General features: G+C 40.0%; 1 protein-coding gene across 2 annotated transcripts in view; it reads left to right on the top strand.

Moving 5' to 3' along the window:
- Nucleotides 1–14,566, top strand: part of fah (fumarylacetoacetate hydrolase (fumarylacetoacetase)) — a 44,332-nt gene that overhangs the window by 12,453 nt on the left and 17,313 nt on the right. For both annotated transcript variants that reach the window (XM_057839625.1, XM_057839633.1), the window contains 4 exons: nt 681–778; nt 1,678–1,730; nt 1,864–1,963; nt 13,575–13,705. In XM_057839625.1, the coding sequence (XP_057695608.1) occupies nt 681–778; nt 1,678–1,730; nt 1,864–1,963; nt 13,575–13,705 (382 nt within the window). The remainder of the gene's footprint in view (nt 1–680; nt 779–1,677; nt 1,731–1,863; nt 1,964–13,574; nt 13,706–14,566) is intronic.

Genomic DNA, 14,566 nt, shown 5'->3' on the forward strand with positions numbered 1-14,566 from the left:
TATTCAATTAATGATTAATGAAGTTAAAAATGACAGACATTTTGAATAATAAATATAATTACTTACCTTCTTTTGTGGCTGGGTTGAAACAAAAGCGGTTACGCGTCGTCTGTAAACGGGGGATTCCTGGATAAAACGGACAAATTAAAAATAGTTCGGGGGCTTAATGTGCCATGAATCTGCTATTGCAGCATATAGACTTATTGTTCTATCAAACACAACAGTTCTTTTGGCTTAAAATAAAGCAGTTTATTTTAAAGAAACTGCTTTTTCAGCCTTGTCTGTGTTTTCCACCATGTATCGATTCTTGTTTGGAGCATATCGATAATTTTCTGGTCTACATAGTATCTAGATATAGCATCACCTTTTCGATATACTGTAGTGTCACACCGCAAATTTATGACCCAAACGGTTCTCCCCTTGTATGTGTCATTGTCTTTTTGTTGTTCCTTGTGCAGGTTAAAACTGCTGAATTCATTTTCTGTTTCCAACATACGTGGCCAATAATGATGATAATGTTTATAGAAATTATTATTTAGTTTTTTTTTTTTTTTTTTTTTTTCCCAGAAACACTGCACCTTGCATCGTGTTGTTGATGATGATGTTGTCCGGACAAAAAAATTGAAACAACTGTTAATTCATCATTATTTCCATATTAATAGCACATTATTTTGTGACAGGTTGAGGCTTCCCGTTGGATATCATGGTCGGGCTTCATCAGTGGTTGTTTCGGGAACCCCCATTCGTCGGCCCTCAGGGCAGATGAGACCTGATCAGAGTAAGTTTGCCGAGGCACAACCTTAAATTTATTGCTTGACCGTGTTGATGAACATACCGTAATTTTCCGACTATAAGCCGCTACTTTTTCCCTCATTTTGAATCTTGCAGTTAATAGTCCAGTGCGGCTTATTTGTTGATTTATTTGGGTTAATTGGTAAAACTTTATTTGACAGCGGTGTCGTAAGACTATCATAAGACCATCATAATTAGGACATGACACTGTCATGGGCATTTCTGAATTGTTATGATGATGTCATTAAGTGTCATCCGGCAAATTATGTCACTAACTCCATTTATGTCCAGCTCGGATCTTTTACATCCATTCAAAAGTGAGATCATTTGCCGGATGACACTAAATTACATCTGTTATAAGCATTCATTAATGCTCATGACAGTGTCATGTCTTAATTATGATTGTCTTATGACAGTCTTATTGTGACACTTTCAAATGAAGTGTTACCAAATACCATAACTATCAAATAATGAAACAACTGGAACAGTAACTGAAGAAATAATTAGCAGAGAACATGAGTTTTGATAGTATACATCTATAGCACTTCAATGCATGCTAGGAGGCATGTTTGATGACAACAGCGTTGACAGTAGGTGGCAGTAAAGGTTGAACAAATGTCGTTTTTGTGTCAAATTTGGTGGGTGGCGGCTTCCAGTCAGGTGAAAAAAATTGGCAGTGGGTTCCATTTTCTCACAAAGACCGCAAGTCTCAACTATGCAAATATGTGCAAGTATTTTAGTAGTTTATATTTTTTTAAGTAAAAAGCCTTCACAAATATTAATAGATCGATTTTACATAATACAGTACATGAGTATTTTATAACACAGTATAATGCAAAAAAGCAAGTAATCCAACTACAACAATGTTACTTTCCTTTGTGACAGCTAAACCTCCTGTTTTTGGCCCATCACAGCAGTTGGACATTGAGTTGGAGATGGTGATTATGGCTCTACTTTTAAACCATTTGTCTGTTTACAAATGTATCACAAAAGTAATCATCAACAAACAACAAATGCAGGGTATGATGCCTTTTAACATCTTGCTGTATAAAAGTTTTATTCTTTGTGTAGGCGTTCTTTGTTGGAGGGGGTAATTTGCTTGGAGAGCCAATATCCATCATGAAAGCCCATGAACACATCTTTGGAATGGTACTCATGAATGACTGGAGCGGTAAGAATTTTTGCGCAACTTTCACTCATCCAGCAAATATTGTAAAGGGTTGAACGTACCAAAAGATGATAGATTAGATTCATGATTTTGTTGCCATGCCATTAAAGCAGCAATACTTGTGTATAAGCTTGTTGGCCAAACTGCAACCAGGATCAAAATGTTGATCCGCACAACATCCCCCTCAGGCTGTCAAATAAGCACTTCGCAATAGAGAATCAAGCTGCGATATCATACAAATGTTGCATTTCAATCGAAAACGAGAAAATGTAATTTGTAGAGAAATTGCGTGGGTAGCTTTGCTGGTCTGTTTATGGTACAAGTGCGCAGAAGTACACATTCTTGTCGCGCAAGTACATGCGAGTGGACGCGCTTGCAGCGCAACACATGCAAGCACTCGTGCTTGCAGTGCAAGTATCAGTGGCACCACCAGGTGTTGCCATGCCCCCCACTCCCTTTCTTCTGGCCTTTTGGCCGTAACAACATGATAAAACCCGAAATTATAGCTTTTAGTTTTGGTGTGCCACCCCAAGATTTTAAGTGGCCCCATCTGGCAAAATTTCTGGAGGCACCACAGGCAAGTACACGCGCTTGCAGGGCAAGTACACGCGCTTGCCGGGCAAGTACACTTGCTTGCAGCGCAAGTACACGTGCTTGCAGCATAAGTCCACGCAAGTACACATGATTGCAGCGCAATTGCACGCAAGTACACATACTTGCAGCGCAAGTATATGGCGGAAAACAGGTGACTCAGGTGACTTGAAGTTCCGCTTTGAGACCCCCAATTGGCCAACTTTCAAAATTGTCCGATATGAATGTGTGATACATAATTGGAAAGCTTAAAATCTAGATTTTCTGGGAAAAGAAAACATTTTGAACAGGAGGGCATTTAAAAAAAAAAATTTAAACAGCGAAACCCTATCTGGAGGCGAGAGCATGAAAGAGCAGAATTAAAGATGCCATGACTTTAACGAGATATTATTGTGTACTTACCTTGTTTTGATCCAAAAACTCCATGTAGCATGTATCACTGAGTGTCCGCAGCCGGATTTTGGGGGGATTTTATGGGTGAAACATGGTAATATAACAAGGGTCGCGATGCAGAAATCGCAGACATCAAGGAGTATTTGAAATTTTCTTTTTCATATATTTACCCTTTTAAACGTTTTTTTTTTTTTTTTTTTTCAATTTTTCTTTGTTTGGAACAATTATTTATCATCTAACGTGTCGGATAAAATGCGACAGTAACAAAAAAATACAATTAAGCGATAGTTATAAGGTAGATATCCGTGACTTTTTTACAGACACCATTTTTTCATTGTGACATAATTTGTTTAAAGGTTAAAATATGCGAGTGAATAATTTTTTAAAGTCTTTTTTTTTTTTAATGAAATATTAGACATCAATTCATGATTCTAAGCTAAAAATGGCAGACATTTTGAATAAAAAATATAATTAATTACCTTCGTTTTATGGCTGGGTCGAAACAAAAGGTTGCGCGACGCCTGTAAACGGAGGTTTCCAGGGTAAACCTGAAAAATTAAAAATAGTTCGGAGGTTTAATGCGCTGTGAATCTGCTATTGCAGCATACAGACTTATTATTCTATAAATCACAACAGTTCTTTTGGCTTAAAGTACAGCAGTTTCTTTTAAATAGGAGTGCAAGAGCAGAAACTGCTATTTCAGTCTTGTCTGTGTTTTCCGCCATATGCAAGTACACATGCTAGTAGAATGCAAGAAGTACTAGTACACTTACTAGTACTGTGTATGTACTCGTAATACAAGTACACTTACTCATAGTACAAATTCACCCACTCATACTACATGCACTCGTAGTACAAGTACACGCACTTGCCGTATAAGTAAATATACTTCTATTACAAGTAATTTGACAGGCTGGCATTCGATTTTTTAAAATGGGATCTTGGGTTCAAAATTGAGAACCGTGTTAGAAGTATTTCTAAAAAACATGTTTCTTCAGCGTGGATGGATAGATGTCTCAAAAAATTAGAATATTGTGTATTCTAATTTCCTGAGACAGTCCTGTATATATACACAGGACTGTCTCAAAAAATTAGAATATTGTGTATTCTAATTTTCTGAGACAGTCCAGTAGTGTGTTGCTTATAGGAAGAATACTGTTAGCTTTTTATTCTATAACAAAATAGCTGGAATAGGCTCCAGTACCCTCGTGACCCTCATGAAGTCTCACAGAAGATGAATGAATGAATGAATGAATGAATGAAAGAACTAGGCAACATTATTTCGAAGTGTGACATTGAACTTGAAAGCCTGTTTATACCTAGATTTCATCCTCTATTAAGATGTTTCCACACTCCATTTAGGCCTGTCGCGATAACAAATTTTAGTGTGCGATAATTTATCTCATTAATATTCTGCGATATGCGATATTATTGCGCCCCCCCCCCCCCATTTTTTAAACCACTTTACACTAACACAGTGAGAATACAGTCTATATAAATAGATCAAGTACACCCATTTAAACGCGATAAGAAATCACAACTAAAAACAATAGACAGTGCCTCTTAAGAAAAAGACAACAATATTAATACCGCACAGAAATAAATAAAATGTGTTTTTCAAGAAAAGAAAAATACAATTGCAGTTAATAACTTAAGCATTTAGGCAAATGAAAACTTTCCCCCTCAAAGCTTCTGCAATGGTGTTCCATAGGGATGCAGCGATACAGTTAAGTCACGGTTCGGTACGATTTTCGATACGGGGGACACGATTTTCGATCCGATTCAATACATTTAATGCTCTGGGGAAAAAATAACTGTATGTTTTGTTTCTTTTTTTTTTATGCAAACGAGCAAAAATTAAGTTGCCATCATATAAACATGCATTTTAGTGCATAATGTCTATGTGCTTACTTCTTACTGATCTGAAGAAATTTAGTATAAAAGTGCTAAGAACAATCTTTACTGTTTGTAAAGTGAGGCGGGGCACACTGATTGCTACAGCTCTCCTAGCAGCTAGGTTTACTACATGAGCAAGACATCCTATTTGTGGTCCGAATCCATCTGTGTCACGTACTGAATTAACAATATTTGCAGGATTATCTATAGTCATTGGTATGGATTGATTTGGCCTTCTTAACTTTCATTCAGTCATGGCGGTTTATAATTCATTGATGTAGTATATGGACTACGTGTCCCATAATCACTCTGGGCTCACGTAGCCAATGGCATGGGACGTAGCACATCTAGTTTGCTATTTCATGATATCTATTGTGTTCGCACATTAAAAAAGTGAGCAAACGCCCCAGAAGTCATGTCTGCTCATTACTGCACAACACCATCATATGACAATCGACTTTCATAAACAGGACGAGTTTGAAGCACAGCGCTCTTAATTTGCCACCCAAATATCCGTTGTTGTGCCAAAAAATAGCCGCCCCGCGTGAAATGTCAACCCTGACGGGAGCGCCCACACGTCAACAACGCCAGCACGCCGGAGATGGTCCGCAGTCAATCCAGAGCACTGACTCGGCCGGTATACGTTGAACAATAGGATACTGGACTGTCTCAGGAAATTAGAATACACAATATTCTAATTTTTTGAGACAGTCCTGTGTATATATACAGGACTGTCTCAGGAAATTAGAATACACAATATTCTAATTTCCTGACTGTCTCAGGAAATTAGAATACACAATATTCTAATTTCCTGACTGTCTCAGGAAATTAGAATATTGTGTATTCTAATTTCCTGAGACAGTCCTGTATATATACTGTTTTGAAACACTTTTTAGATACTGCTTATCCTATACAGTATGTCTAAGGGCCCAAAGATAGGGTCGTGTGATTTATACGCAATTACCACACGAAACAGGGAATATCACAATTTTATAACCAATAATTGTGATAGATTTGCATCAATACTGCTTACAGTCAAATACAGTATCTTACCAGATGTCAGGCCTATTACAGTTTATGATCAATTACTGTAATAATATGGCCTATTGGGATCGAGGAAAATCGGCAACACACACACACACACAAGGCTCTAACACTTCTCTGCGTTAAACAAGCGGCACATTTTATTTAACCCACAGAATAGAAGCGTTACTGTACAATCGCTCTAAGCAAAGGCTTAATTACCGTGTGCTGGAAGGACGGAGAGCCGTGTTGTCCTCGGTAAAGTTGAGCAGAAAGTACCTGGCTGCACGTCTGACGCGTAAGACCACAGCAGACTCTCAGATTTAACACTGCTCCCTCCTTTACTTATATACTCTCGCCCCCTTCTGCTTACACTATCTGTTTTCCTAGAACTCGCGAGTTGCGAGTTGTTTTTTCTCTGTGGTTACACCTGCTGCAACAGAAAGTTCATAAGTGCAACAGATCCACCACGAGTTTGCAAGTTCATAAGTTTCGTTTTGAATCAGCGTTGAAGAGGGCGAAAAGCAACATGTCTTTAATTTCCACTCCATTCCACTCCTGGTGCTTTTCGACCACTTACAACTTATTTCCTAATTAATTAAACCTTGCGCGTAAAATCTCCAATTCATTTGAATCCATTGGAGCCAGGGATCTCCCCATAAATTGGCGTATGCTAGCAGATCGTGGTCTGATACTATTATTTCCATAGCTGCAGTTAACATATCTAAGCGATTCTCATGTTGTTCTATTCTACGATAATAGAAGCCATCCCTATTATCCTGATAATCAATTATATGCCCCTCTTCCTCCGGAAATATATCTATGCAACATGCTGTTTGTGCGACAGTGTTTCCTCGCGCCCTTACGTCGAATGTTTGGATCAGTATTTTCATGTTTATAGACGATGAAATATTTCACGGGCCAACATTCTTTTAATTCGTCTGACATAGCAACAAATCCCAATATTACAAAGCGTAGTTAAAGCAATGGCTATTAATACCAAAATCATTGGCGGTAATAACGTCACTCTAGCAGTATATGATAAGCCTGAAAAAATATCCCACCAATGGTGAGCAGATTGTTGCTGAATAATTTTAACTGCATGCAAAATTTCTCCTTTAGCCACTAATGTTGATATCATCAGTTGGGAAACATTAGACGCATGGGACTTAATCAATTTCTGGATCTCGGTGGACTGTTCCAATGCGCATTTGAAACGTTCCAAGGAGATTGACCATGGGGTGCGGAGCCCCTCCCATTGCACAGCCGTAAACCGGCTAGCAACCGTGAAATTTGTCAACTGATATGTCCCGTTTCCCCACTGGAAGAAATGAACATCATATAGGCATCCTACGAATGGAACTGTTGGCAGCATGGAGTGATTTTGGGTCGTGGCCACACAAAGGGTGTGTGGTCCCACCTGCCACAAAATGTCCCTGCTGGGTTCCCTAGACCAGTCGCATAATACAAAATCTCCTGCTTTGATTAGACACGGGTTGATAATTTCAACATGCAATGTACAAGCTAGTCCTTTATCGGTTGTCTGACAAAGATCGGTATCAAAGGTTTGGTTTGTTTTTGGGTTAAACCATTCCCCTTCTATATGCAAAAACCAATATCCTAGTTTAGTTATAACGGGTAGTATCAGGAATTTGCATACTGTAACGTTGGAAGCTACTTTATAGGTTGTCCAATATCCCCGGCATTCGGTCCCATTACAGATAGTATGTTCCGAATGCAGTTGTAACCATAACGTCGAAGATATATTCCAAACCCTACGCCACTCCTGATAATTCCCTGTAGTCATTATTTGTTCAAAGCGTTCTTTCTGCACCCTTGCATTTAAATTTTGTATACTACATGTAGTCCAATTTAAGTGTTTAGTAACGTTGGTTAATACTTCACTAGTGGCGTTCCACATGTTTAATTCCCATTTAAATACCTTTTTCCATAGTTCAGTATTCTCCTTTTGACCAACTATCGCATTGGGAAGCCACATTCCCACTTTTGCCAAGGCATCATGAGTGCCCTGTCCGGTTCCAGCTAATTTATATCACGTTACCTCATTATCAATGGTATTGGATATCCCCAATAACGTTCCCGTTCCCCCTAACAACGTGTCATACCATTCTCTCTTCCTCCAAGCACACGATGGAAAAACAGGGAATACAACTTTCCAGTGCATTTTCGTAGTTATCACTGATTGTGTCAAAGGTGTACATGTATCAATTATAGGTGTTAATACTTCTTGTGTTGCATCCCACATCCCTTTATCCCATGACAATTGTGCTAAGAATAAAGACGCCGCTTCTTCATGAGGCGCGATAGATGTGGGCATCCAAAGCCCTACGGTCGAGAGACCGTGCGCAATGTCACTTCCGGTGTTAGACTACATAGTTCTGGTGACTTCTCCATCAATCGTGTTAGAGATGCTTAACACGGTTCCGGTTCCTCCCAAAAGGGTGTCGTACCATGCACGCTGTTTCCGTGCGGCACATGTGGGGAAAGGGGGAAACAAGACGATCCAGTGAATCTCATAAAGGGGGCAAACAAGGGGGCAAAGGGACCAGAAGGGGGATCCAAAGGAACAGGAGCAATTCATCCGATCCCTCGAACTTCCGTGCTGTTCGAGATCCATAGGTCAGACGTGACCTCGGTCATGTGACACGTTTTGTTGTCGAGATGCCACAGACCGACCGACAGGTGTTTCAGACGTGACCGTGATGAGGCATCCTGCAGCCACCATGGGAGCCCTGCGAACCCTTCCTGTATTGTTGATTCCGGGGACTCCTCGAGCGTCCTCCACCATGCAGAGCCGTAGCGGTCTCCCAGTAGATGTCCCAATAAACCGCCTCCACATCACATTATCAATTGTCAGGCTGGAAGAAGCAGAAGAGATTTCAAACGCTTCGGACCAGACGCATTTTTGTATCAATTTTTCCCGTCAGATTTCACAATAAACGGTTCTGAAGTCAAATTGTATATTCCAACCCCCAATTCGCCTTGATAATCAGCATCAATAACCCCCAGCAAGTATAGTTACCCCTTTAAGTGACAATCCAGATCTAGGTAAACCCGGAGTAGCTCGAACAGGTAACTCGGCGGTTTCTGCAATCTTATAAGTTGTCCTGTATGTCTTCCACTCACATTCCCTGGCTAAATGTACCCTTTGATGGCACAAAAAGCACCTTCTTTCTAACATCGCAAAGTCAAAATCGTTATAATTATTTCCACTTGGCGAAGCGCCAATATTCACTTCTCTTCTCCAAATTGTTCACTTCCGTCTTTTGTAATTTACTGTAATTACCTACATTATAAATTTTGCCGTGGTCACTCATTACAAAATTGGCCACTATTCCACGTGACGACAAAATCTAGAATTGTCTATTAGCCACTGACATCACAGCCGAACAAAGACAGCCAAATTCCATCAGCATGCGATCCAAAAGCCGTAAGCCTAGACAATATTTCGTATCTTCAAAATTCCTTAAGAAAAAATTTCAAATTCAAATTATCAATAAAGCAACTCATGACAGTGTTCAAGTTACCAATGAAGCAACTCATGACAGCTAAGTGTACATTATTAACCTTTAAGTTGCCAATACCACACCTCAACTGTTACAGCCGCATCAAGGTGAATAATCGCTTTATCACTGTTCCCATTAACATAATTTGTCAACACTATCAATAATCCTTGTTGTTTTGAACTTCTGGGCGGGAACTGGAATACCGTCATCTGTTGATCAGGCAGATGCTGGCATGCAGCTGTCCCCACCCTCAGTCATATTCGATTAATCAGTTAATCAAATGTCTAAACACAGTTTAATCCATGAACTCGTTGACAATTAAATTAACTATCCTTAACATTCTATAAATTTCACTTGAGCTCAATAATCTATTCTTATCTCTAATGAAATTCCATTTCAAAATCATTTTTGTTTTACCTGTTTTCCCAATTTGTTTCTCAATTTTATCCTAAATAATATAAGGAAAAGGCTGGAATATTCCCAGCTGCAATTACAACCTCCCCCTATAATCAATTTGGGCAAAAACCCAGCGAATGCCGTCGAGGACCCCATGTTGCAAATAGGGGCCACCGAAGGGCCGCACTCCTCATGTTGAAAAACGTTCCCTTCTTCCCATTTTGCGCAGTAAACGGTCAGCTATTCACACACGATCCCACGCAAAAAATCATAATCAGTCACGCGACAATAACTACAATTATACACACACAATAAACATTCAACTATTACACATGAGCCTCGCAAAAAAGAATCATGACGCGACGCAGCCTCACGTTCATTCACACAATAACAACCATCCCCAATGGCTTATCATACAGGACAGCACAATTTCAAATACAAATCAAAATTACCGTACATTCTACCAGTGGCTCACACCAGACCAAACATAAAAAACATACAATTTGAGGTCAATGACGAACTAACCGTCAACACAAATCCACATCATTTCCCTTACACCCCCTAAAGGCGCTCTCTTACGGACCTCCACCGCATTTAGCATATCCTTAACTAAAGTCGGATTAGTCCCCTTTACTTCACGCTGTCGCGGTCCAGGGCGTCCCCCGTTACGCCGCAGCAACTTTCCAATCTCCCTGTACTCATGACTGTCCCACCCCGGAACCTCCGAGACACAGTCCTCTGCCGAACCCTGAGGTTCGTCCAAAAGTTTACTCTTACTCAGACAACAAGCCATACTCTCTGTACTCACGATTGTCTCACCTCGGTATTTCCTTCCCGAGACGCAATCAAATACAACTGTCCCACCCCGGTATGTCCTTCCCGAGACGCAGTTGTCAATCAAACACGACTGTCCCACCCCGGTATTTCCTTCCCGAGACGCAGTCTTCAATCGAACCCAGCGGTTCGTCAAAAGTCTAGCCACAAGATGTATTAGTTGCAGTTTTCCTACGATCCCATCCTCGTCGCCATAAAATGTTTTGAAACACTTTTTAGATACTGCTTATCCTATACAGTATGTCTAAGGGCCCAAAGATAGGGTCGTGTGATTTATACGCAATTACCACACGAAACAGGGAATATCACAATTTTATAACCAATAATTGTGATAGATTTGCATCAATACTGCTTACAGTCAAATACAGTATCTTACCAGATGTCAGGCCTATTACAGTTTATGATCAATTACTGTAATAATATGGCCTATTGGGATCGAGGAAAATCGGCAACACACACACACACACACACAAGGCTCTAACACTTCTCTGCGTTAAACAAGCGGCACATTTTATTTAACCCACAGAATAGAAGCGTTACTGTACAATCGCTCTAAGCAAAGGCTTAATTACCGTGTGCTGGAAGGACGGAGAGCCGTGTTGTCCTCGGTAAAGTTGAGCAGAAAGTACCTGGCTGCACGTCTGACGCGTAAGACCACAGCAGACTCTCAGATTTAACACTGCTCCCTCCTTTACTTATATACTCTCGCCCCCTTCTGCTTACACTATCTGTTTTCCTAGAACTCGCGAGTTGCGAGTTGTTTTTTCTCTGTGGTTACACCTGCTGCAACAGAAAGTTCATAAGTGCAACAGATCCACCACGAGTTTGCAAGTTCATAAGTTTCGTTTTGAATCAGCGTTGAAGAGGGCGAAAAGCAACATGTCTTTAATTTCCACTCCATATACACAGGACTGTCTCAAAAAATTAGAATATTGTGTATTCTAATTTTCTGAGACAGTCCAGTATAATGGGAACGATTGGCTCCGGCGCCATTTTTTGCCGGACCTGGAACGAAGATGCATTTTGCACAGTTGGTAATAAGGAATCCTAGCTTTTAACAGCATGTCTGCCGCACGCGCGCACGCACGTGCACGCGAGGCGATAAATCGCAGCAGAAAAATTACCGCGTTCATTTTTATTTACCGTGCGATAAATGGAATTATTGCATATTGCGACAGGCTTAACTCCATTCATATATAGTCATCACTAACATAGAAAAGATAAAAATGTGATGTCACATCTCATCATTGAAAACATTTCAAGTCCGTCAGCATTAATGAGTTCTGTGGGAAATCTCTAAAGAGCCATTATCTACTTCCACTAAACGTTTCATACTTCCACATACTGCCATTCCTTTGGATGCACTTTAACATAGCTGACAATTTTACAGAACGTGCAACATTAATGTGAGCTGTCTATTCTTATTAATTCCGATGACTGCTAAAAACATCTTGAGATTAGTCTTCAAACATACACACAAATACTGTAGATTCTACTTACCTTTTTTCACGAGTAAGTGGAGCACCATGATTTGAATGTGAAAAATACATGACCTGTCTGCTTGCTGTAGGGACAGGAGAGATGGTAGGCACAGTATTAAAGGGAACCCTGAGTAAAATGACATGTTGGTTCTGTATGCATTATTTAAATGTTAAAACGCATCTATAATATACAAGCTTTGAAAATAATTTGCAGCTCAATATAATATTAAAAACTACCGTATATTTCGCCGTAAGTCACCATTGTTGTTTGCATCGCGATGTGGTGACGTAAAATGTTGCCACCGTAATTACGTTACGCATTAAAGAGAGTATAATCAAACACTATATTCCTTCCAGGCCGCGAAGACAATTAACCATTGCTGTGTTTTGTTTTGTCACATTACAAGTGGAGAGTATTCCACCAGCCACCAGACGATAGTGTTGACTCATTAAGAAAAATCTACTGGGGAGAAACAATACTGTATTTTGCTAAGGGGTGGCGTGGCTCAGTGGTAGAGTAGTTGTACCCTAAACCAGAGGTTGTGGGTTCGATTCTCCGCCCTGATGAACCCGTCTAAGTGTCCTTGAGCAAGATACTGAACCCCACGTTGCTCCTGGTGCTGTGTCACCAGTAGGTAGATGGCGAGATAGTGTAAAGCGCTTTGAGCGCCTTGAAAGGTGGAAAAGCGCTATATAAGTATAACACCATTTACCATCAGATGTTAATGTGCTACTGTTTTTCTGATCAAATTGGTGCGCACGTACAGTGATTCTGTTAGATCATCTTTCTCTTGTGCCAGTCATGTTACGGTTTTGTTATCATCTTTATTGGTTGTATTAGGTAGTATGTTCTTGATAGCCCTGTTTTACTGTGTAAAATTATGCTAAGTGCTAAACTGTACTGCTGGTGTGTCACTTCGATATCACTGTTAAAATTCTAAATTGACATTGAGGAGTGCATTTCTTCAGTAGTGGGTGGAGGTTCCCAAATACATTTTCTTCCAAAAGTGCACTTAATCAATTTCGTTTTAAGTAAAAAGCCCAAATTGGAGCTCTGTGTGACTGGTTGACTGGTGCTAACCCGTCTGTGTTGGCAACGTTGAACATTTACCACAGACACACCATCGAACATGACCAACTAAACGTAACCAACTAGATTCTTCCTGCATGTTGTCTACATTTTCAGTTTGACTTTTTCTTCTGTCTTGGTCAGTCTGTTTTTTCGTTTTGCATTGACTCAAACTTTAAAGGCTGAATGGTTGAGAACTCATTGCGGCAGTCAGCCACATCGTTTTATGTCACCACATTGCGACCTAAACCATTGAAATAAATTTTTTTAATATATTTAAGTGCGAATTATTTTGATAGGTCGTACATATTACATGAATTGCTAACACCTTGAAAGCTTTTCCAACAGAACAGTTTCCCACTTTTGTTTCATCAATACTCACACTAACGTATCATCTCTCTTAGCTCGGGACATTCAATCTTGGGAGTATGTTCCTTTGGGTCCATTCCTTGGCAAGAACTTCGGAACAACAATCTCACCTTGGGTGGTGCCCATGGAGGCCTTGTTACCATTTGCAGAGCCCAATCCCGTTCAGGTAAGAACCAAAAACATACAATCACGCAAAATTGGAAAACAATGGAAAACTTTGTCTTTATACAGCACTTATTAGCTGCCATTAACGGTGCTAGATGTCTAATCCTTTTTGACCGGGAGGGGCAACATTCGTTTATTCGCAGCCTTTTAGAGTTAAACTGGATTGGACGTCCAGCGCCATCAGTGGCATTGAAACATGAATTAAAAAAGCAGTGAACCGAAAATTCTTCATAATTAATAAGACTTGACCAAAAATAGACAGGAAATTGCATTTCCTAGTTGAACATCTTTTAAAAACGGTAAGACAAACTAACTTAGATTGTTAGTTCAACCTGTATGAATGAATATAATGTTTCTCATTTCTCCATTTCAATTTTCAGTTCATTCCATAGATCTATTCATAACTAGACAATTGACCGTGTAAATTGTACATGCTTTATATCAGTGGTCTCCCAACTTTTCGTCATCATGGACTAAGCTACTAAAACCTGTGTCTTGCTCGGGTACCATGGGGAGGTAGAGGAGTACGAAGGTCAAGGACAGACAGCCCATATCATAAGCATGAGTGCATTTATTTTTCATTGTTGCACAAGAAAAAACGCATATTATTTGGGGTTGTAGGGTAAGGGGCAGCCAGAGGCGGAGCGTCCCTTTAGGCATACGCAGGCAATTGCCTAGGGCCCCCAGCCAGCAGGGGCCCCCAGAGGGCCAACAGTTTTGGCACATTAAGATTTAGCACATTCACCTTCACTGCACTGTCGTAGCTACAAGTATTGGATGTGGTTCAATACCATGGAATCATTTAGCAGTTTATCTATACTGTTGTCAGTCTCAATTAGCATACATGTTTAAACAAGTCCAA

This window comes from Corythoichthys intestinalis, chromosome 1 (genome assembly GCF_030265065.1).
Source record: "Corythoichthys intestinalis isolate RoL2023-P3 chromosome 1, ASM3026506v1, whole genome shotgun sequence".
Classification (NCBI taxonomy): Eukaryota; Metazoa; Chordata; class Actinopteri; order Syngnathiformes; family Syngnathidae; genus Corythoichthys; species Corythoichthys intestinalis.